The sequence below is a fragment of the Lampetra planeri genome, chromosome 11 (genome assembly GCF_965212315.1).
Source record: "Lampetra planeri chromosome 11, kcLamPlan1.2.h2, whole genome shotgun sequence".
Lineage (NCBI taxonomy): Eukaryota > Metazoa > Chordata > Hyperoartia > Petromyzontiformes > Petromyzontidae > Lampetra > Lampetra planeri.
In genome coordinates this window covers 11,507,168-11,529,816 of record NC_136117.1, presented here as the reverse complement: position 1 = coordinate 11,529,816, position 22,649 = coordinate 11,507,168, and the positions used below count along the sequence as shown (strand labels likewise).

At 48.6% G+C, this 22,649-nt stretch overlaps 1 protein-coding gene across 3 annotated transcripts in view; it reads left to right on the top strand.

The window, feature by feature from the left end:
• Positions 1–22,649, top strand: part of FOXP2 (forkhead box P2) — a 262,365-nt gene that overhangs the window by 171,839 nt on the left and 67,877 nt on the right. For all 3 annotated transcript variants that reach the window (XM_078598843.1, XM_078598845.1, XM_078598844.1), the window contains one exon: positions 18,360–18,500. In XM_078598843.1, coding sequence (XP_078454969.1) covers positions 18,360–18,500 — 141 coding nt within the window. The remainder of the gene's footprint in view (positions 1–18,359; positions 18,501–22,649) is intronic.

Below are 22,649 nucleotides of genomic sequence, written 5' to 3'. Positions count from 1 at the left end.
TGAACGCACTGTGTTAGAAACCTGGCCATGTTAGTTGGTGAGTAATAATCTGCACCAGCCTACTCCCGCGCCCCAATCCCCACCTAATTCAATAACCGCCACTTACCAGTGTGGTGAAGTATGGTCATTCTTGACCGACGCAGCGTGTCGGGGTGGCCGTCATCCATCAGTGGATCTTTACATTATTTATAATTAAACCATTACTATGAATTTCAGACTACAAATCTGTGCATTCTGGGAATGCACTGGCTTCATGGTCTAGAAGCCGCAGAGCAACGCAAACCCGTTAATTCAGGGCCTCCCAAAATCCATTTCTCCTACCTCCAGTACGAATTAGGTCGTGACACACACTGCGCTCGCCAGATGATTGCAAAACAAGTCCCTTGCCACATTGACTAATTTGAATCAGCATTCTCTACCTCACGTGTGACATACACACACATGCGCGCGCGCACATGTACGCAAGCACGCACGCGCACGAGATCTCCATCTTAATTTAAAATTGTGGCTCTGTACGTCATTTGGGGACGTGTTTAGCAATCATCGGACGTGTGCAGCGCGTGCAACGCTTTTAATTTGTATTTGTCTAAACGAGTAGGGCCACAATCCGTTCCATCTCGTGGTTCAACAAAACCTATGGAAGGGTATTTCATTATGATGTCTATAACGATTAGCTTCGGATGTGAAATACTCTGCGGCTCATTCAAACTCTGTCATTAAATTAATACCAGCAGCAGCAGCAGCTAGGACCAGAGTTTGGTTTCGACTGCTCAGAGCTTGCGTAGCTGAGCAGGCGCGAGGGCTCACACAGTCTCCTACCCAGAGCGATGGCACCAGGGTTTTATTCAAACCGAGTCTGTCCAGGACAGCGACGAGGAAGATGTCTCTGCCACCCAGCACACCACATCCTCCGTACGTCTTGCTATGACTGTGGATGCGTGTGCCATCACCAGTCTGCCAGCGAGTGACGCAGAAAATATTCAGTGAGAAATTAAACCCTGGATGAAATGCGTGGTCACTTGACCAAGGCCAGGGCATTGTTGGTGTTTGAGGGCTGACAAATGCATAAATATCTAATTAGTTTACGGTCGGTGCACTGTGACGTTAGGTTAAGTCAGAATAATCACAAACATGCCGTTAGGACAGTTCCGCAAATTAGGCAACCTCGTGCACAAGATTTCACATTCATCTTAATAATACATATGCGGTGTCATTTTGAAAGCATTTATCTGTAGTTTTAGAAAACATGGCTTATTTATGGAATAAGTCAATGGTTTGACACGTGCATGGAAATGAAGCAACCGTTGTCATCCAGCATGGATGAAAAAGTCAGACTGTCTGAGGACCTATGGTAGGATGGTATTTTATGAACATTTCTCTCTCATTAAGAGAGGTGGAAAAATGATTTATCCATGAATTACTGGGCAAATTGGTTGACATACTTATGACCCAGTAAAAAAGCCACATCAAGGCAATATTAATGTGTGTACGCGTATTTAAAGTGTCTGAAATACACACCCCAATTTGTGGAACTGCCCATTGATGACAAATTTTTGGGTGTACGGTACAAGGAAAGTTCACATTATTCATAATGAGGTTCAAATTCCCATGAAGACGTTCGCTTCCTCTCACAAGGAAGACACAAGGCAACACAACACATATATATAACGTCTCGATTTAAAGCTTTCGTGACTGCAGGGATTCATCTTCTTGGTTCTTTCGGTAAAGTCACGTAGAAGGAAAATAACAAGAACAGGTCTGTCGAGAAGGCAGACCTGTTCTCCACCTGAAGACGGCTGCTTGCGTTGTGGCCGAAACGTCGTGAGAATTATTTTATTATGTTTTATTTTTATTATTTTATTATTTTCCTTCTACGTGACTTTACCGATAGAACCAAGAAGATATATGACGTCGTCATTCTTGAAGGTCTCATTATTAATTTGGCACGGAGCGGCGGCCACAGTAGTTGGCTCACCACCCTATGAATCCAGCGACCTGATTTCAATTCCTGGGCCATGAAAAACGTCAATGGCAAGTGATATCTGAACAGGTCCTGGATTTCGCCCCCCCCCCCCCCAAATTAAACAAATCGCATTTAACCAGCATGGTGAAGTATGGTTAAACGACCCCAGTGACTAACACTGATTGGGAAGACCTTCTTCTGATAATGAATTATCAGACGTGTTTTTGTTAACTTTTCAATATGTACCTCTGATCATCCCTCAACAGGAGAGGAAAGTATTATTGGTCCCATCAGCCTATGGGCATTTCAGGCCAATATTATCCAGCGGAATTAAATATTGTAAATGCGAAAAGGCCAATGTAGGTAGATTTATTTAACCACAATGCTTCATGGCCAACACATAATTCGTTTTAATGCAAATAATACATTTATGAGTTGCGAAGCTGATTATTTCAGCTCGATATTTTAAGAGTAATTAATTACTACAATGTATTGATTTAGATTTTCATGTTATTTCTTTTTTACATACGTGTAAAATGTGCTGGTGAATAATGTGACTTAAACCACAGCAAATCTGATTAATCTTCCAGAATATATGTATGTTGAACTTCTTTCGCATCATACTTAGCCATCCAAACGTAGCTAACCGTGCCAATCGAACGGCAGTTGTTGTTATGACCCCGAGCGTATCTCATGGAAGCTGCCGAGTGTCCTTGCAAATGAGTGACTTCGATTCGGATGGAGCCTCTGCCCATGCATCAGCTTCTCTGCTCTCACTGATCACTCGCAGCGCCGGGCAAGCGTGCGTCCCGTGCTAGGATTCACAGACCCTTCACTGCGTATGAGCCAACTGTGAAAGTGCTGCAGTGAGATGGGAAATCAAGAGGCAGGATTGTGGGTAAGGCTAAAGTGAAAACTAATTTCTTTGAGATTGAAAACTCATTTCTTTCGAACTGCTGTTTGTTTTTAGTTTGCTGTCCTTCCCCGCACCTCCGAATAGCACGGTTGGCTACATACGGTGCGAAAAAAGTTCAACATCCATAATAGAGGTTTGTGGGTTAGATCGCGTAAATGTTGTGGATTTACTCTCCAACACACAACCGGTGTGCTGTACTAGTAACGAATTGGCATCTTTTGTTTACGTGACAAACCTTACTAATTGGCTGTGTCGGGTGGTGTTGGGTTTAACGACACATTTATATTTATGCAATCTAACCCAAAAACCTCCTATGGCTAATATTGGACGCGAATGCCTACGTGTTGAACTGAAGTTCAACATACACTACATACATACAAAGTATAATTAGTTTTTTTCCCCATGGAAAGACAAGCCCCTTGTACAATACGATCACTGTACGATATTCAGTTGTGCATCATCTAAATGCAACCACATCTCGTTGAACTGTGAGGATTTTTTTTCTTCAAATTTATGTTGTAGAGCCAGAGAGAGAGGCAGTCATAGGCACAGTTAAAAATAAAGTTTGCAGGCTGAACTGAGCCGTTCTAGTCTGCAGCAGCACAGATAGATGGGGGGGGGGGAGGAATTTCCAGACCGTGGGTGCAGCAGAGGAGAATGGGCAACCTCCAATTGAGTGACACTGGATGCTTTGACATAATCCATTGGTTGCTGTAGCGGAGAGGGGACCCGGATTGGGGAGCAGCGTGAGATGGGAGGGGAGATGCAGGCAGTGGCGAGTCCGTGCTGGATCTTGAAGAGGGTGGAGGGCGATCTTGAATTTAATCAGGGATTGGGTTGGGAGCCAGCGGAGGGAACGTAGGCAAACAGACCCCTGGCTCTTTTATTGATGTCCACAGCACTGAGGCTGTGTGTGAGCCCTTCCCGTGACAAAACCACGGCACCTCGCAGTGGCCATGTCAACTTCTGCAACCGATTAGTGCTGCATTGTGGCGGCGTAATCATTTCGTGAGCCTGAGTGGGGTAATGCTTTTCCTTACAAAGAAAAGGAGCGTCAAGTACATTGCTGTTTGGCATGGCTTTACATGGCATCATTGCACAAAGGTGTCTTTAGCGATAAGCCTGGACTATAATACATTGTTAAGGACGTGACGAGAAACAGGCGTGTGATGCTGTACACACTGGGAAAATAGCAAGAGCGTGCAGGGCAATAAATCATCTTGGCCGAGGTATGGTCAAATAACCCCCTCCCATCGTCTGCACATCGTGGGTCAGTCATCATCCAGCAGTGGATTGACAAAGCGCTGTACAAGTATAATTAAATCAATATAGAGAACAGGTAGCTGGAAAAGTATCCACATTCTTTTTTTTGACCTTGGGTGTAATGTGGGGTTTTTGGACTACGACAGTGAAAGAGAGTTGGACGTATGGACGGCTTTGAGAGATTCGTCCCAGTATGCTGGCCTTCACGGGGCATTGTGGGTAGAGTTGGTCCTGGAGAAGAGCAGACAGCAGTGTGGGTAATAGCCAGGGGGTGGGGAGGGGGGTGCTCTTTTGCTTCGTAAAATCGCCCCCCCCCCCCCACTTCATTATCTCGTGCGAAAAAGAAGCACACGATGCTGTAAACATAATGGAATTAAAATCATGCTGACAAGGAAAACAAACGAGCTGTTGTCATTGCCAGAGCTGTTTCTTCACCTTGCTGTCACCAGAGTGATGCAGCGTCTAAAAATGTCCCCGGCTCAGAGGAGGGACGTCGTGGTCGCCCCGCCGCCCCCCCGCCCGCCCGCCGCCCCCCACGCGAACAACGGGCGACCGCCGTCATCGTCGTCGCCCCCGTTGTCTCTCAGCCGGCGGGGGGGGGGGGACGACAACAAAAAATTCGCGAGAGAAAAACTCGGAGCCGCGGTGCAGAAGGCGCAAGTGCGATTCCGCTGCCTTTCATGTGGATGGCGAGAACGAGAACGATCCCGCCGCCGCCGCCGCCGCCTCCTCCTCCTCCTCGTCCTCCGTAACTTTCCGACACTCCATGATCAGAGAGGGGGGCGTTTTGGCCAACGTTCCATTTTGCCGGAACTGCATCCCCGATGCTCATTACGCGTTCGTTTAGCACGAGCGCCGACTCGCCTCCCCGTGACCCGGAATAAATTATCCGCCGCTTCGCTCCGTTTTGTTTCTTTTTGCGTGCAGGTGTCCGTAATGATGTGTGTGAGTGCGTCGAGCCAAGGTACAGCAAGAATAATAACAAATAAAATATCTCTTCACTTGTTTTTTTCGTGTTTTAGCCCCCCTGCCCCACACCCCCCCCCCCCCTTGTCGCTCAACAACAAAGTTTTTCTTAGAAGCTACCAGAACATCAGTGGGTGTTTTGGGGGCATGGTTGGATAATGAAGCGTCTTTAGTGCCTGACAAACATAGGTTGCGGAATGCTTGTTTCAAACGAGTTAACGTTGTGATTTTTTTTGGTGAGTGCCTGTGTGTGTGTGTGCTTGGGATTGTGTTTGCAGCGTAAGTGTGCTTGCTTTTGTGCGTGTGTCTCTCTTGGAGTGTGTGTCTGTGTTCATTAGGGGTGGAACGATGCATTGAGGCATCGATACATATCAATGTAATGAGTTTACATGACCCATTCAGCCACTAGTGGCAACTATTGTATTCATATATATGAAAATATTTCTGCCTGTCTCTATTTACTGTATATGGGAGTATGCATATTCCTGTGTATGTGTTTATTAGTATTTGCAAAGGAGTCCCTGGTTCAGCAAGCAAACAGCACTTGGGAGACAAAGGTGGTTGTGCGTGGTACTGATCACCCCACTGGGGTGCTCTCTGGGCCCGAATAGATATTTGGTCACGGCACTTGGCCCCCACAGTACATAGAGCCTACTCGCAAGAGCTTTACCTTTTGTGTGCCATTGTCAGTAAATCCACACGTCTACTTGTGGATGAGCTCTCCTGCACGTACGCCTGTGAAAGTGTGTCTGTATATATAATTTTTTGTAGGGAGCGGTGGCGTAGCAGTTAGCGTGCTTGCGCTATGAATCTGGCTGACCCGAGTTCAATTCCCGCTCATGGCCAACACCAGCGGCGATTATTTGAACAGTTCCTGGGCCTCCACTATGGAGGCACTATGGAGATAAAGGCGGTCAGGACGTGGTGCTGGCCCACCACCCCCCCCTCGTATACCGTGCCGGCCTTCATCGGTGCTACTCGCTAACAGCACTTGCCCCCCCCCAGTAGCCTCTTAAGGCCACAGAGGGGATCTTCTCCATTGTACACATTCGTGCGTGCGCGCGCTGCCAACCCACGCGTACGTGGGTCCGTGAGAGCCACGCGTAACCCCGTGATGGAATGGCGCTGTCGGCGGTGCCATCGGCAGGGAAATTGGCAGCTCTTTAAAAAATAAAAACAACGCCGGGATCTTCCTCCGAAAGTGGCAATACGAGTGCCGTGTTGCTTTTTTCGCCGCGCGCTTTGCTCACTGCCGCGTTAAGCTCAGATCGAATTCCGGACGTGCGCTGCGTAAGCCAATGCCGTCCCATGGCACTGAGCTCCGACTGTCTGCCACAAATGCCATTGCGCGGCACGGAAATCGCCCGATTTATATGCCTGCATCTGCCCGCACCGGTTCACCAGGGGAGAGCGAGGAAGCAGTGGGAACGAATGTGATGGGGGATTTCATTATTTTTTATTGCAGGGGCGTAAAAACCACAATAGGATTTCGAGCTGGATACTTTGTTATTTCTCTGCAGGTATGCGTGGCCATACACCTACTGGATTTTTTTCAGTTTTTATTACTTGTATTTTGTGTGTGTGTGTCTTGTTCACTCCGCATGAAACAAACTTATTTATACCGAATTTACTTTGTTGACGTGAAGATAAGCAAATGGAATAGTGTGGAAATCATTTCGTCGACTGAGACTTTAGCTGCTCCGTTGTGACAAACGTGTTTTTTCCTCTTCTGTAGTGGCCAGTTTGATGCCGCATTACTTGTTGAGTGGTCATCATCATTAGGGGTGGGGGGGGGGATTATGCGGGGGTAGGGGAGGGCGGCCACTGAAATATTTGAAGGAGCGTGTCTGCATGCAAATGGACACAGAGCATAATCTAAACGTGATAAATAAACAGCACCCGACGGTTGAGATGTCAAAGCCGGGCACGCATGTGCGGCGAGCGGTGGCAGCGGTGCTGACACACCAATTCGAACAGAAATGTCATTCTGGCGGCGGCGACGGCGGCGCACAGACACCGATTCTGTGTCCTTATGCAACGGCACACGCACAGCCCCCCATAAAACACGGCCTTTCTTACCATCTGGCTCGATGGCACAAAAGCAGTGGTTGTGCACTCGTGACCGCAAACAATGCTGGTACAAACGCGTGCAGTGCTTTAACAAATGGGATGTGGAGGGGGGTTTGTCGTTTCCCCCCCCCGCCCGTCCTATTATTTCTGCGGGCAGAGTGGTACATCTGCACGGCAGGCAGGCAGGCAGGCCGCGTCACTCTTCTCCGCGATACGCGGGGAGGAAGAAAAAAAATATACAATAAAGAGAAAATATATATATATCTGAGAGGCTGTTTAGCGGGCGGGAGGATGCTGATGTGGAGGAGAGAGGGAAAGCTGAGATCAAAGAAAACTCCAGGACGTCCATTAAACATTCACTCCCAGAGAGATGCTCTTTTTTTTCTCTCTCTCTCGTTTTCAGTTTTTTTGTCTTCGTTCCATTTTATTTCATTTTATTATTATTATCTTGTGCTTACTGTAATGTGTAATGTGAGCTTTGTTGACTGGGTGTTACGGGGGGCTTTTGGGAATGTGGTGATAGGTAGAATTTTTTTGTAGGCTTTGCAAAAAAATGACGTTTTTTATGACACGCCAGTCAATAGACACGAGATTTTTTGTTGTTTCATTTTTAAATTCACTTGTGTACTCTTTAAAAATCCCATCTGATACATTTTGACAGTGGTGAATCGTGGCGAAACAAAAATTATTCCTGCGTATTTGTTAGAATCCTGCAAGGTGTCTGTGGTATTTCATACAGCTGACCTGCCTGAGAATTTAATGATCCATCCATTCAATATGTCCCACCATTTCCTTCTTGATGTATTTGAAATTAACGCAGGCTTAATTATCCTTCCCCATAATCTGGCTTGTTAATTAGCTCGGAGGGGTGGGGGGGGGAATAAGTGGCTCTGAAATGGATTTCTCACATTTATCTATCGTAATATTAATTTACAAAATACACAGACACCAGACGTCTTGGCTGAAGGGTTAACCAAAGCAGGCCACCGTCTGCTCAGTGGGGACATCGCACTCGCGTGCTCTGCATTTAACTCCTCCGTCGTCGTGGCAAACAAAACAAACCGAAAAAAAACACGAATGATACTTTTTTTTAATGATGCGAATCCTTAACCTTACTGGGGGGGGGGGGGGGGGAGAAGAGTGCCATGACATTGTCACGCAGCAGAATTCTGTTCTTTTCGCGTTTAACTTTGCAAAAAGTCATTAGACTCAACGATTGTCCGTATACAGACAAATAATTTACACCCACAGGAGGTATGCAATATGCAAATGTGGGGCGGTGAGACAAAACGCAGACCGATAATTTGGTGCGGGAAAGAAAAAAAACACCGCGGCTGAGTCAAACGCACTGGTGCAGATGAAAAGCACATTTCCTGCCCCTGCCACCCCATCCTCTTTATAAGCCCACACTGACCCAGAGTAGGCCACAAGCACAGCTTCTTCATACACAATTGCTCGCTAATTGCAGCAGCTCTCCAAATAAGTGCCCTTTGAAAATGCATTCTCCCCTCCACTCCCACCCCCCTCCCTCCCATCTCAGACGCTACCCGCTCGGTCCATCCCCCTAACGCTGCCACCAACCCCCACCGCCCTCGTGACACCGCTCTTTGCGTTCTTGCAATTAAGTCATTAGCTTGTTAGTTGTGCCTGTTTTGCTGTTTTTGTCTCTCTAAACAACAGAGAGAGGGGGGTGCGGGGTGGGGGGCAAGGAAGAGAAGCGCCCCCGGAACGCGAGGCGGCCCCATTTGCTCGGCGCGTCCGTGTCGCGGTGTTTACAGCGGAGCTCGCGGGAGATGCCCACGTGCTCGTGTCTCTCTCCGGGGCTGCGTTTCGCCCCCACCGTGCACACACGATGCTCATCTCCTCGTAAGCCGCGGTGCTCCGTTTCTTTTCCCCTTCTTTCTTCGCGCTCGCGCTCGTTTTGTCTTCTTCCCTCCCCTTCATATTGCCCTCGCTGTTTACGCGCGCATATCTCACCTTAACTAAACGCCATCGCGCCTCCGGGGACAACGAGGCGCGGCGGTGATGCACTTTGGCAAGGACAAAACGCCACGTTTGTGCTCGCCTCCCTCGCCTCCCTTCTTTGGGCCCAGAATGTCTCTTCCGTTGGCTGCGGAGGCTGCTTTACCTCTGTCGGTTCGCCTCGGGAAAGTGGCGCTTTTACACTCACACCCCCCCCCCCGATTCCTCTTTCATTTTATTCCTACCGGCGTTGTGTGTTTCTTTCAAGCGGACTGCACGCTCTGCTGCGAGTGTGGCTTCAGAGAGAGCGAGAGAGGGAGTGCGCTGTTGTCCTTGCGTGCTCGGTGAACGAAATGCGTGTCTTCTCCCGAACGTGCGCGCTCAGGTAAGCCGGTCTGCTCCCCTAGCAGCGTCGTGCCCGGCACGGTCAAGAAGTAAAGCAGCACCGAGCGCTTTGTGCGTGGGGTGAAGGCGCAACCCTGCAATTGATCGCTCGCGTCGCTGCTGGAGGAAGAGCCTCCCCATCAGAAGGGAGCTCTAGGAAGCCGCCCCCTCAATGTTGCTCACACAACTTGGAAGACAAAGACAAAGGTTCCCCCGTATGGATTCAACAGACTGTTGGGGCAAGTGCTGTTAGCGAGCACCTATGAAGGCTGGCACGGCACACAAGGGGGTGAGTGGCCAGTACCATGTGCGGTCGCCTTTGTCTCCATAGTAGCGATGTTTACACACTGCACCAGGTACTCATTTGAGGCTGAGTCGACCTAGTGGAGGCCCACGACCTGTTGAGATAGTCATTGGTGTTGGCCGTGAGCGGGAATCGAACTCGGGTCCCCGGGTTCATAGCGCAGCGCGCGACCTCTCCCCAACTTGGAAGAGGTGAAAATACCACCCAAACTTGACCCCCATGTGTCCTGCCAGGTGGACAGAGAGACAGCTGGTTGGTGGTGGGGGGGGATTTAATTAAACTTGTTCTTTGTTTCATCTGCTGCGCCCGGCGACACTCCGCGTCGCAAGTCCAGCGTCAAAAACCCGTGACGCCGAGGGGGTCAGTATTGCCTGGACAGAAGTAAACACGTTTTTTTATTCGTGCCCCCCCCTCCCCTGCAAATCTTTGCTTTGCTAGGGTTGTCGGACGTAATTCGGCCACGCGAGCGTGTCCCTTCACCGGTCCCGGGCTATGATGCCGCCGCCGTGGCTGCAAGGCAAAACGGTTTCACGATGGGGAAACAGTCCTGAACCCCTAACCGGGCGGGCTTTCTCGGTGCGGCGTCGTTGATTGCGCCGTGATCAGATGACAGCGTTCGGAGCGAGCGATCCGCCACTCCACACGGCGGGCGTCTCCGTGGGGAGGGCTCCGAAGAAGTGTTGTTGTTTTTCCGTAGGAGAGTTTAATGATTTTTTTTTCACCCTGGTTTATTTTTTTATATACACACATCATATATATATAAATCGTATATTCCCAGCGAGTTTGTCCAAGTGAACAATTTCACACGGTGAGCGCCTGCCGTCCTCGGAGGTGTTGCGCTCCCTTCAGCGACGTTGCCATCTGGAAGCGCCGCGCTGCGTTATTGCGGTAATTATCGCGTCGTAAGCGTCGGGCGAAAATGAAAAGTTGGCATTAAAAATTAAACGCGCCGCGTGTCGACGTGAGGGGAATAGCCCCAGGAGCGATTAATAATGTGCCTTCGCATGCCTGAGGATGATGGGTATTGCCGCGTGGCAGCCATTGATACCGTAATTGGGATAATGCGATGGGTTTGGAAATACTGCGAGGACCGTTGCATTTCCTGTTCTTGTCGTCGTCGTCGTCAGCGCGATGGAAGAGACACGTGTGCAATGGTTTTGGCGAGCAGACAGGTTTGTTTGTGGTTTTGTTTTCGTGCGTTTCACTTTGTACCGCTCTGGTAAGGTCTGTGCAGCACCGTTTGTAATGTTTCCATTTGCAAGTATGACGCTTTGATGTGAGAGTTGCCCTTATACCACACGGCCTGTGTTTTTGTTGTTACATGAGGGTCCATTGTTTGGCCTCATAGAATGTCCGGGCAAGAATTATTAGTGAACTCCTATGAAGGTTATTTCACATTTGCTCAATATATTGCTGTTAGAATGTTATTTGTCATTTTTATCTACTGCTGGATGAAGGCCTCCCCAATCCCTCGTCATGTCCCAAACCCACTATAGAATATGTTATGGAAGGAAAAAGTTAACAAAATATTTGTTTGTGGAAGATGATTGTCTATACTTTTTCTTCTTCGTGACTACAAAAATCATTTTATACACACAAAGACACACCAAGCAGCCTGATGATTACACAATACAACAAATACCAATTTATGGCGAGGTGACCTCAGGGAGACCCAGAACCAGTTTTTTTTAATCACCCCCCACTGATGTTAGCCGTGGCCGGAAAATGAAACCCGGGTTACTGGGTTTCCAGTACGCTACGCTAACCACTGCACCACCAATACCCACAACTACACACACACACAGAAGTCCTAGGTGGTATGTTTTATTAATGAATAAGAATATTAAGGTGGCAAGCATGAAGCCCATTACATACCTTATTCTTGATGTGCTAGAGAACTCCATTTCAATGCTCTCATATTTTCAGTGATTGATAAAAAAAAGGCTGCAAATGTTGTGAACTTTTTATTGTTGACATACATAGCTAAATATCAAGTTATGGTAACATCGAAAGCCCTAATTTTCATTATGTAATAATAAATAAATAACCACTCCTATGACAGTAGTATTATGTCCTTAGCCATTTAGGTTTGACGGATATCGCAAGCAGAAACACACAGTCTCTATATTTAGCAAGCGTGATATCTTTCACGGCGGCTCAGCCTTAATGTCGCTGGCTGGACACTGGACTGTGCATTCAAGTATACTGATGTGTTACAGACACGGGCAACACAGCTAAAGGTTCGCGAACCAAGTCGTGGAGCTGACAATGTAAAAATACAATTAAATTAGCAGAGTCTAATAGAAATCCCACACATATAAGTGAACGTTTTAATTTAAGCAATTACCCTAAACGAGAGGTGGGACAACTTGCCGTCGCTCGAAGCCGCAACACGTCTGTCTGAGGTTTGCGAACGGCACTGGCGCACCCACGGATGCACCCCACGGAGCTGGCTGCTGTTTGCGTGTTGGTTTGACGTGACAGGGAAGGAAGACACTGTGGCCCACTGATGCCGTCTGACCGCATCGCTACACGTCGGTGTTTGTTAGCAGGATCTGGCGTTTGCCGGCGTTTGTACGTTTGAGCACCGATGCTTTTTCAGCGCCCGACATTTTTAGACGTGTTTTATTTGTCGCTTTTGGCCCAGGGATTTTGTTGCGCGTTTTTTTTTTAACGCTCGTTGGGCCCGGCGAAGCCACTCACGCAATCAAGGTATTGCGCTCACGGAGAGGGCTCGGCTCGTGTGACACGCGGCCGCTCCATTGATTATTTTAAATCCCACACAGCTCTAATTAGGTGCCCTAAAGAGGCAGCAATGAGGTGCGCTCGCGAAAGGCCGTGCCGTTTAGCTCCGCCGTGCAGGTAACAGCACTTGCATGGGCAGTGTGGTAGGGGATGGGGGAGAGGGCAGGCTATGATGGTTGGGGAGTTCATGGGGGGGGGGGGGGCGGTAGGCGGTAGTAGTAGTGGTGGTTGTGGTGGCGAGGGGGTGGGCTGCGAAGCGGAGGGGTTGTGTGAGGTGGGCCCCTCTCCCCTCATTAGCAGTACGTGCCATGTGAAGGGTGCGCGCGCGCGCGTGCGTGCGTGCGCGCGCGTGTTTGCGCACGTGCGCGCGGGCAGGCGGCGCCGGGCTCGCCAGCCGCTGGGGCTCGTGTCCGCCGCTGTCAGCGCGCGTGACCTTCAGCCGTGATTTCGGAGCTCCTCCGGTAGCCGTGCCCGGCGATCACAGCGTTGGGCGCATAACAAGCGTGAAATTAGAAAGCCGCAATCGGCACGCACGCAGGGAGCGTGGGGGGGGGGGAGATTGAGCCGAGAGGAGTGAGGGGAGAGAGAGTGAGAGATACATTTTCTGCTGATCGTGACCGATACGGAACAAGAGTTTGAGGCAACGTCGTCAGCTCCCTTGCCGATGGTAAAACAAAGATCCTTCAGCGTAGGGGAGATAATGCATTTGCACAACATGCCGGTGGAGACCGCAACCTTGGCTCGCTTACATTTCCTTGCTATTTTAAACGTTAGTTGGAAACTCCTTGCACAACCTGCAGCTGTTGAAGGTGGCCTTCCCATCTCATAATTAAATGTCAGTGAACGCCGATATGATGTTTGCTTGCATTTTTGGTGACTACAGTTTTAATTCGTTTTCTGTTTGTGTGCGGGATGAACTATTTCTTCGAGTCTGCAAAGAACCGTAAGTATCACGAATCAGAATGATGGTAGCCTCATTGCCAAGCTTCCTAAACTAGAAATCACCCCACGTAACGTCATGAAAAACTGAACTCATTCGTGAATAACACTGTGACCCTGTAAATAATAGGGGACGTTTCAGGCAATAACCTGTCTTCATAGCACAGAGAGAGAGAGAGAGAGATGTGTTTAATTTAATTGCACGAGTATCATTATTCACGATGATATATGACCAAACAAATGTGAATCGTACATGAGCGCAAGTCCACCCGCCAGTGTCCGTAAAAGCCTGGTGGCCGCGTAAATAGGTGTACAAAGCGGCGAGCGCGGAAGTGGACAAAGTTGCCGGAGCTCAATTGAGCACAACGCTTGTTCAAGAGAAAGCCGGCCGACAATCGTCTCCTATTTTTTCTGCCGCGGGTAAGGATCACAGGGCAAGCCGAGGTCGTTTGCGTGGGTCACTGGCGCACAGCTGGCCACGCGCTAGGTCAAGTGGCTTTTGCCGAGTGCCTTCAATTGAGCACATTTTCCCACAAGAGAATTCACGCCTCCTGAGTGCCCTAATGGAAGCAATAATCAGACCGGCCGGGCATGTTATTTCAGATTGAAAAAGGCTTCTGTACAGTTTTTTTTATTCAAACCACCCCCCCACCCACAACTCTTTCTCTGCTTTTTCTTTGCAAGTAATGATTTTTTTTTACACGTCTTAAAATGTTATAATCTGATTGCATTTTTTGTGTTGCTTGTAAATGGTGTCAAGTGAAATGATTGGCCCTTAAGAAGTATTTAAAATTATTTGACATCCGCATGGTGATTTCTTTATACTTTTTAGAGCAGTTGGCGGTGCTCTCTATCTGAAAACAATATTTAGCCACGCACTGTCGAAAATTCGGACGTGCGGCCAGTTTCCGGAGAGCTAAGAATCAACGGGATGCTGGGCCGTGAGCGTTTCGCACGTATGGATGTGGCTGTGTCATCATCGGTGGCTACGTGCCGATTGAATAAAAAAAAATACAAAGATTGCCATTCGCACCGGCCACGAATATTTGAATTGCGTAAAAGAGCATAACATATATTTTGGAATGAAAACATAAATAAACGTGTGCATCATTTGATTTCAAATTGCGCCAGTTATTCCTCTTTTTTTTTGACACTCTCAGAAAGATTCACGGGAAGGGTTCATCCGGTGTGAAGGGACGCGGTGTGATTTCCCGGGTGGTGCTCTCACTCTGGCAATTGTAAAGTCCCTGAGTCCACTGACGCTTTAGTTTCAGTGGACTCTGACCTACAGGACTTGAAGCGAAGGTCATTGATTGGTTGATTGTTGTTTACCTAAAATAATAATCGCTTGCTTGCGCTGCTCTTGACTTGTGCAGAAAGTGAAGGTGCCCGTCGGGAATGGGAGAGGATGCTAAATAATAAACGTTAAGAAATGTGGCACGTTCACTGTCATACGATGAACATTGTCAAGTACGCGGTTTTGGCATCGCCCGAGCCAGCATAGCCTGTTCAGCAATTTTTGTTTTTGAAAATCACCTTTATTCTGACAACCTGGTTTTCTTTCTATCTCTTCCGTGACTTTTATCGGCTCTGCATAAACGTTTGTCTGACATTTTAATGGGACTGTAGTCAATGGCTGTTTACCGCCTGCAATGTTAGTGTTTCCAGCTCCCGTGTTGGAGATAACATGAGATTATGTTCTTGGCTGGACTTTCTGAGTCTCAGGTGCCCCTTTGTCTCATTATGGGGGGGGGGGGGGGTGCACTCATTATGAGCGGGAGGTGCAGCGGTTCACACACTGCACAATGAACCCAGCCAATCTCAGTTCGATTCCCGGCGATGACTGAGGGTAATATCTGAACCAATAATAGACTTCCCCCACCACCACGATTTCACCAACCGGCACTGACCAGTGTGGTGAAGTATGGTCAAAAAACAGCATGGGGGGAAACCTTCATCCAGCAGTGGATGGATAACAAGCTGTGGATTACAATTATTGCCATCAATATTATTATAAGGGCCCGAGTATGCAATGTGTTTTACGGCCCAGTGAACCTACTTATATTGTGCAGTACTTATCTTTACATGCGTAAGGCTGTGATATTGAGGAGCAAAAAAGGAACTTTATAGCGGATAGTTCACTTTGGCTTGATAAGACCAGACAATGGTTCACGTTTGATAACAGTGGCCTGGGATCTTTAATGCCAGGGAGCGGAGGGCACTGGAGTCGTATTGTCCACGTGGCTCTTGATGGAGGGTTTTTGTGGGTCTCGAAGCCAGCGCATTGCCAGGGTTTGTACCATTAGGGCTCTCTCCTCAGCGCCGGCACCCTGCGTTTTCACTTTCGGCGAGATACGAAGGCATTGAGGTCAGATGGGCTGAGCTGAGAATTGAAGGTTGGCCATGCTCGCTAGGGTGTTGATGAAATAAAAATCGATGCTCGCGATGCGTGCAATGGCACTTACGTGATATTGTATGCGTGGGGATCTTGATGTTTTAAAACTTACCTGAAGAACATGTATGAATGTATGCTAACCTTCTTTCGCACCGAACGTAGCCAACCCATGCTAACTGTACGCAAATTAAACATGTTCTGTATGGCTAATGGGCAGGAATAAAACTGTACAAACAGGAGATAAATACTTTAGAAACAATGCAATCGGTAGATGGTAAAATAGAGTAAAACACTGATTCTTGAATCGAATGGTGACCCTGAAATTGTGATACTTTCACGGAATTGATGTGTATACCTTTCATGAACTGTCTACGGAGTAGGCACTCGCCACAGAGGCCACTGTGAGTGGAAGGTGAATTCTCTTCCAGGCTGAGCTTCGTAAAAAAAATGTTTAACAATGCACGTGTGTGGTGTCAGTATTGCTATTATATCCTTTGCTAGACATTCTTAGCATTGTGGGTAAATTGACGGTAGGTTCCTGAGCTCTGTACGTAAGCAGCCTAACTCCACCATTAATAGTACTGTAATTGTACTATTAATATTATTGACTACGATCGTACTGACTAAAGTGTTATGAATAGCAAAAATAATAATAAGGTTGTTTGTCCTGTGTTTGAGTTCTACTGGGGGTTTTTAATGTTTGTACGAGTGTTGTTATAGTGTTATATTAAAACAGACAAACGATAAAAAATATATACTTTGACAAATTAATGAATACATTGCTTGCCTGGCCCTTCTTTACTGCCTGAATATTATTTGTTTCCCTCTGTTGTATTTGTACTTAGCTTGTCAATATGGTAACAACATCCCACGGAGGCGTTGAGATTTCATTTGGTCTTTGAAATTCCACCTTACAAACGTAAATGCACTTGGCTTTCTTGCTGCTGTATCCACCACGCCTGTTCTATCTTCATTTTTTTTTGGTCGGCTTCGTGAAATAAAGGTCACAACTGAATGAGTCTCTCGGGGCCACCTATGTAGAGACGTTTCGAGAAAAGCGAGAACAAAGGAAGGCGTTAAAATGTATCTCGATTACGATATAATCTCTTTAAAAAAAAATCTCAGCATCGTCTTATTGTGAAGATTGAATGCTTTTTTTGTTAATTCTGATGTGGGATTTGTCTGCCGCTTTCACGGCAAGGTGCGGAGTAGTGAGAATTTATTCAATTGTCAAATCTCGCTCAATTATGAATCTCATCGTCAGCGAATAACCGCCGTGTTTGCTTCAACACTAAAATGCAGGTTTTAGCACCAATTTACAGGCAGTGGTATAAACAAAAAAAAAACACTTTCTGGAAGATCATTGCTCAAAATTGTTTTCAAATTGTTAATCTTTTACCCCCTTGAAAAGTCATATCGAACGGGATAAAAAAAACCCCACACCAGCCCAGTGGGGGATGTGTAACTTTTAAACGTGAACCATCGCTCAACCGTTGGAGAATGTTGGCGATCTGCAAGAGCGAATGCAACGTGCTTGTGAATGTGTTTTTTCATTCGTTTGACATTGTTCATTCCCACCTGTGTACGGTTCGGGGAGTGGTACGTCGTCTCGGCTGGCTGTTGCGCCGAAAATGTAAATGTGCAAGAGAATTTAAATGTTGCAAGAGAGTCGTGCTTCCACAGTCAGAAGCTGTCCTGCTCTCCGCTGTCTGTGCATTCGGGGGTTATGAGCGCGCGTTGTTCGGCACGGCGAACAACATTTTGCTCGTCGTGCTGGGAGCTTCTTCAGGAATTTAACATTCAGGTTCTGGCCCCGTACTGAAATATTCACTTTCTGTCGAAGCTCATCAGCACGTGCAGCGGAACGTCGCGTCGTCGGGCCGATTAACGCGCAGCACCACCCGACGACGCGTCGGAGAGCCGCGCAGATAAAAATGCAAACGTGCGTGCCCAAGCTAAGTGTCCAAACGCTCGATACCAACCCCGACTCGGGGCGGTGGGGGTGGCGATGCGAACAAGGTCGCGCTCATTACACACAACGCGTTTGCCACAAATGAACCGCAGTACCTTGCTGATCCCGTCGAGGAGCATAAACCATCGAACCGCATCGCGCGCTTTCGGGTGTGCGTCCGCGGCCGTCTGGAACGCTCTTTCTTCCGACATTAGGGAGCCACTGGAGCTATGCACTTTTAAACCGTTCAGATTGAAAACGAATTTCTTTACAACGGCTTTTTGTGCTTAGTGTCTTGTCCTTCCCCCACACCTCCGATTAGCACGGTTGACTACGTACAACGCAAAAGAAGTTCAACATACGCACAGAACTGAATGCACCTGCTCTGAGTAGGTGCAGGCCTGTGCCCCCTGACAAGCACCGCTTGATGGTTCACAGTTGAACGTCGCAAGGGGGACTAACGCCATCGCACGCTCTCCCCCCCCGCTGCGCGTCGTGCAGGTTCCGGTATCCATGGCCATGATGTCCCCGCAAGTGGTGACACCGCAGCAGATGCAGCAGCTCCTGCAGCAGCAGGTGCTGTCCCCGCAGCAGCTCCAGGCCCTGCTGCAGCAGCAGCAGCAGGCGGTACTCCTGCAGCAGGTGAGGAGCCGGCGCCACCGGACTCGCCCGTCACAATGTCGCGCAGCAATACACTCGCCATCTCGCGCTGCCAACGAGATGTATCGTGGGATTCAAGGAGGTGCATCGGCACACTTGCCAGGACCCCTGGTCATTGCACTGTAGGCCGCATGTAATCATCGTCATCGTCATCAGCCATGATCTATCCACCGCTGGATGAAGGCCTCCCCAAGCCTTCCCCTAACTCTCACGTTCTTGCGATGCAATGTTCGTTTTAGGTGAATCATTACATTCCTAGTGTATTCTCCGCGTGTGTAACCGCGTGCGTGTGTGCGTGCTCAGTGTTGCGTTGTTGTGGATTGGGGGTGTTGTGTATAGCGGACGGCGGCCCGAGTTCGATTCCCAACCACGGGTAACAATTGATAACCAAGCACCCAACCCTGGGTCTTACCTAGAACCTGCTCAGCATGTGGGAGGCAAGGGCGAGACAAAGGCAGTGGGGTGTGATGCGCTCCATATTAACGTGACAGAATTAGGAAAAAGTACGCGCCACTGGAAATATTTTCGCATTCATTGGTCAGACTTGAGATGATGAAAGGCGAGGTATTGAGTGTGCAGGGAGCCGCAGTTGCCAGCGGCGCCTGGGGACCAAAGTGGTTGTTTGTCCAGATTGCGGACGACGGGAGGGGCCTGCGATCAGCACTGCAGGAGGGGTGATGAGTAACGCTTCACTGGGCGCAGAGCTTAAGACAAATTTAAGCTTCGGTAGGAAAATTTTATTTTTTTCTGACGACTCGAGCTGAGACCGTGTAAACAGGTTTTTCGGTGGGGGGCGGGGAGGGGGGTTGCGGAGATGCTCGTGGTCATTCCTGTCCAGCTCTCCGCTGTGTATTGTCCGGCACGATGCCTGACGTTTCTCTCTACGTGTTGCTATCAGTCTCCCCTTTAATTCTCACACTTTCGCCTCTCCTCCTTACACTCCGCTGGCTTCCCGTTTGCTACACCGCTGTCTTTTCAAATACCTGACGCTGGTCATTAAATCTCTTCATGGCCTTGTCCCCACCTTATCTTGCCTTTCTCATATCCTCCCCTGCCCCCTCTCGTCCTCTCCGTTCCCAATCTTCTCTCCGTCTCTCTCTGTCCCTCCTTCTCCATCCTCACACTCCTCTACAGTAGTCCCCAGAGGTGTGGACTCGAGTCATGTGACTTGGACTCGAGTCAGACTCGAGTCATGAATTTGATGACTTGCGACTCGACTTGGACTTGCATAACAATGACTTTGTCCCACCTATGAGATGTGGACTCGAGTCATGTGACTTGGACTCGAGTCAGACTCGAGTCATGAATTTGATGACTTGCGACTCGACTTGGACTTGCATAACAATGACTTTGTCCCACCTCTGGTAGTCCCTCTCCTTAACCTACTACCATTCCTCTCTTAAAGCCTCATCTTGTTTCTCCTGCCCGTTAAATTCCCTCCCGCCGCCCCTCCACTTCTTCCTGTCCCTCCCCTACCCCTTTCGTGATCCATTAGTACCCCTCGATCACTGTCACTCATTCCTCAATCCTTGTGCACCGCTGCAATCTAAATCATTCCATTCTCTCACCATTTAGTAAGCAATGTCAAGGGCCTTGAGTGAAGGCAATCCATAAATTCAACTTGATTAGATTTTCTGGGAATTGAGTTGCTGCAGAAGCTCCCAGCACATGGAGCGAAACGTCGGACATTATGCCGAGCAGCGCGCAGTACATCCCAGAAGCACGTCGGAGGGCGACTGGAGAGTGGTTAAGTATTGGCGACAATTTTTACTGCTCACGCAAAATTGCGGGAAAAATTCCAGCACAAACATTCAACACGTAAACATCTTCGAAAGGAAGCAGAAACACACCACGGGCGACATTTTTAACATAGATGCTCCGTTTTCAAACCCACTGGGAAGGGTGCTCGTGGTGGTGAGATGTTAACTCCCTCGCCTGGTATACATGAGATTGTTGGTTTAATCTCGACCCCGATGCCTGCATATTTGGAATTTGCATGTTTCTCTCCCCATGGTCGTGTGAATTTTTCTCCCGGTCCTCTGGTTTTTCCCACTACATTTAGAAACACGCGTGTAAAGTATTTGGCTGCTATAAATTTCCATTTGATAAGCCACTTCGTTGAGCTATCACTTGTGGCCGGCTCGATTCTGATAAAGAGCCGTATAGCTCAGTGGACCTTACCTGTTAAAACAACCAAAAAATTCTAAATAGAGTTCGTAAATAGAGCCTTCAGCGTCATCCCACAAGTCCATGTCAGAGCTGTCCTGCTGACCCGACACTCACGCGGCCCATGAAGCGAGTTCCCAGAGTTTCACTCTCACAAGGGAAGCGCGCCTTGTTGCCCCTGGGCCGACCTCTGAACTAGCCGGGGCGAGGCGTCACGGCGTCGGTGGGCGAAACGTTCACGCGCGGTCGCTGAAGAACGCCGTGGCTGCCTCTTGTGTCAAATAAACGAAGGAGACCACGGAACCGATGGGTTTTCGGCTTCGCGTGCCCTTAGCCCAACCCAAGCGCCGAATGAAACGTCACGTGAAAAGGACCGAGTGAATGGAGCATCGTGACTCGTTGAAGTGAGGAGACGTGGCTCGGAGCCAAGTTTCTGATCGTGGAAAGTAAAATGGGGCCGTTGCTCCCAGTGGTGGTAGAAATGTCGCAAAAGACAGGCGCTGTTGGTGAGCACCCACAGACGCTTGCTCAGTACACGGTTAGGTGATGAGGCCAGTGGCGCATAGGCCCGGGTGGCTTTGCCTCTCCAGTGCTGATGCAGTCGCAACGAAAAACACCAGACCTACGCGTGACCCAAGTCAGCGTTCACCAGCAGCGCTTTATGCGTCCAGGAATCCAACGGGGCTTCCTGGAAATATAAGACAACATGCTGAGCATTTAAATAATGCTCGCCCACACACAGACAAATCCAAATACAGACTCACATGCTCACACACACGCACACACTTGCATGCACGGACGCACACATGCACACTTAAGAACACGCATTATACTCGCATACGCACGTACGCTCTCACATACATACATACATGCACATATATAAATACATCATCATCATCATCATCTCCTGTACAGCCTTCCAGATTTTTAAGTGCTGTTAGTGAGCACCTATAAAGATCAGGATAGCATATCAAGAGGTAGCGTTGCGAGTCTACTTAAGAGAGGCCCAGGACAAATTCTGATACTGATGTTAGATGTGGTAGCCAGGTTGGCCGTGCAGTGCACTGCCCTCCACACACAACAAAATTCGCCACATAATGCCTGTGCCAGGCTAGGTTCACTTTGGGGTCACGTGAAGCCTGCCGCAGACTCGCTTCAGGAGGTCACAACACGGACCCAGGTGCCATGGCTTGACTGTGGTGACTGGCGGATGTACCACCTGTGCTGCCCACTATGCAAACTTGCTGCGCTGTGTTTCCCCGGTGCTCTGCTCGTTGTTGTGAGCGTCGCTCCTCCATCCTCCATTCGGCAGGGCCACCCGTTCCCCAACTGCCCAGTAGCGTCCGTCGTAAGGAAGGCGCACACGCAGCCACGTGCACTGCTGAGTTCAGATTCAATTCGGCTGTTGTGCATTTACACTCGCATTGTGGCCAGGACAAACGCCGCTTGCAAGGAAGGCAGGGCACCTCTCCGTGCTTCAGCGGGCCACTGGTACAGCGTCAGTTTAGTGTTCTCAAAGCGTTTTATTTGATTACTGACAGCATTTAATCTACAAAACAATGCTCCATCTCGCTTGGGGGAGCTGGCATGTGTCCTCCTACATTAGGAGATACAATTTTGACACAGGTTAGCTAATCTACTTTAAAATTACAGTGATGTGTATGTGTATATTTGTTCCCCGCCTCTGGTATGATAGCATAACATGAATTTGTCTGTGCGTGTGTGTGTGCCCCAACAGTCTGCTCAGTCTTTAGTCTTTGTTTGTTTAGAGTTATGTGGCTTTAATAGGTGCTTACTGAACAGCACTCACTCCAGCAGTCCATATGTACGGCTATCCGGGGGCCTTAATAGTCTGTGCGGCTATACAGAGGATCTTTGGCTTTGTCATCATGGTTATTATTCAGCACTGCGGTCTGTGGTGACCTAGCTTTGATTTTTTTCGGCTTGGCCAACATTATTGCATGG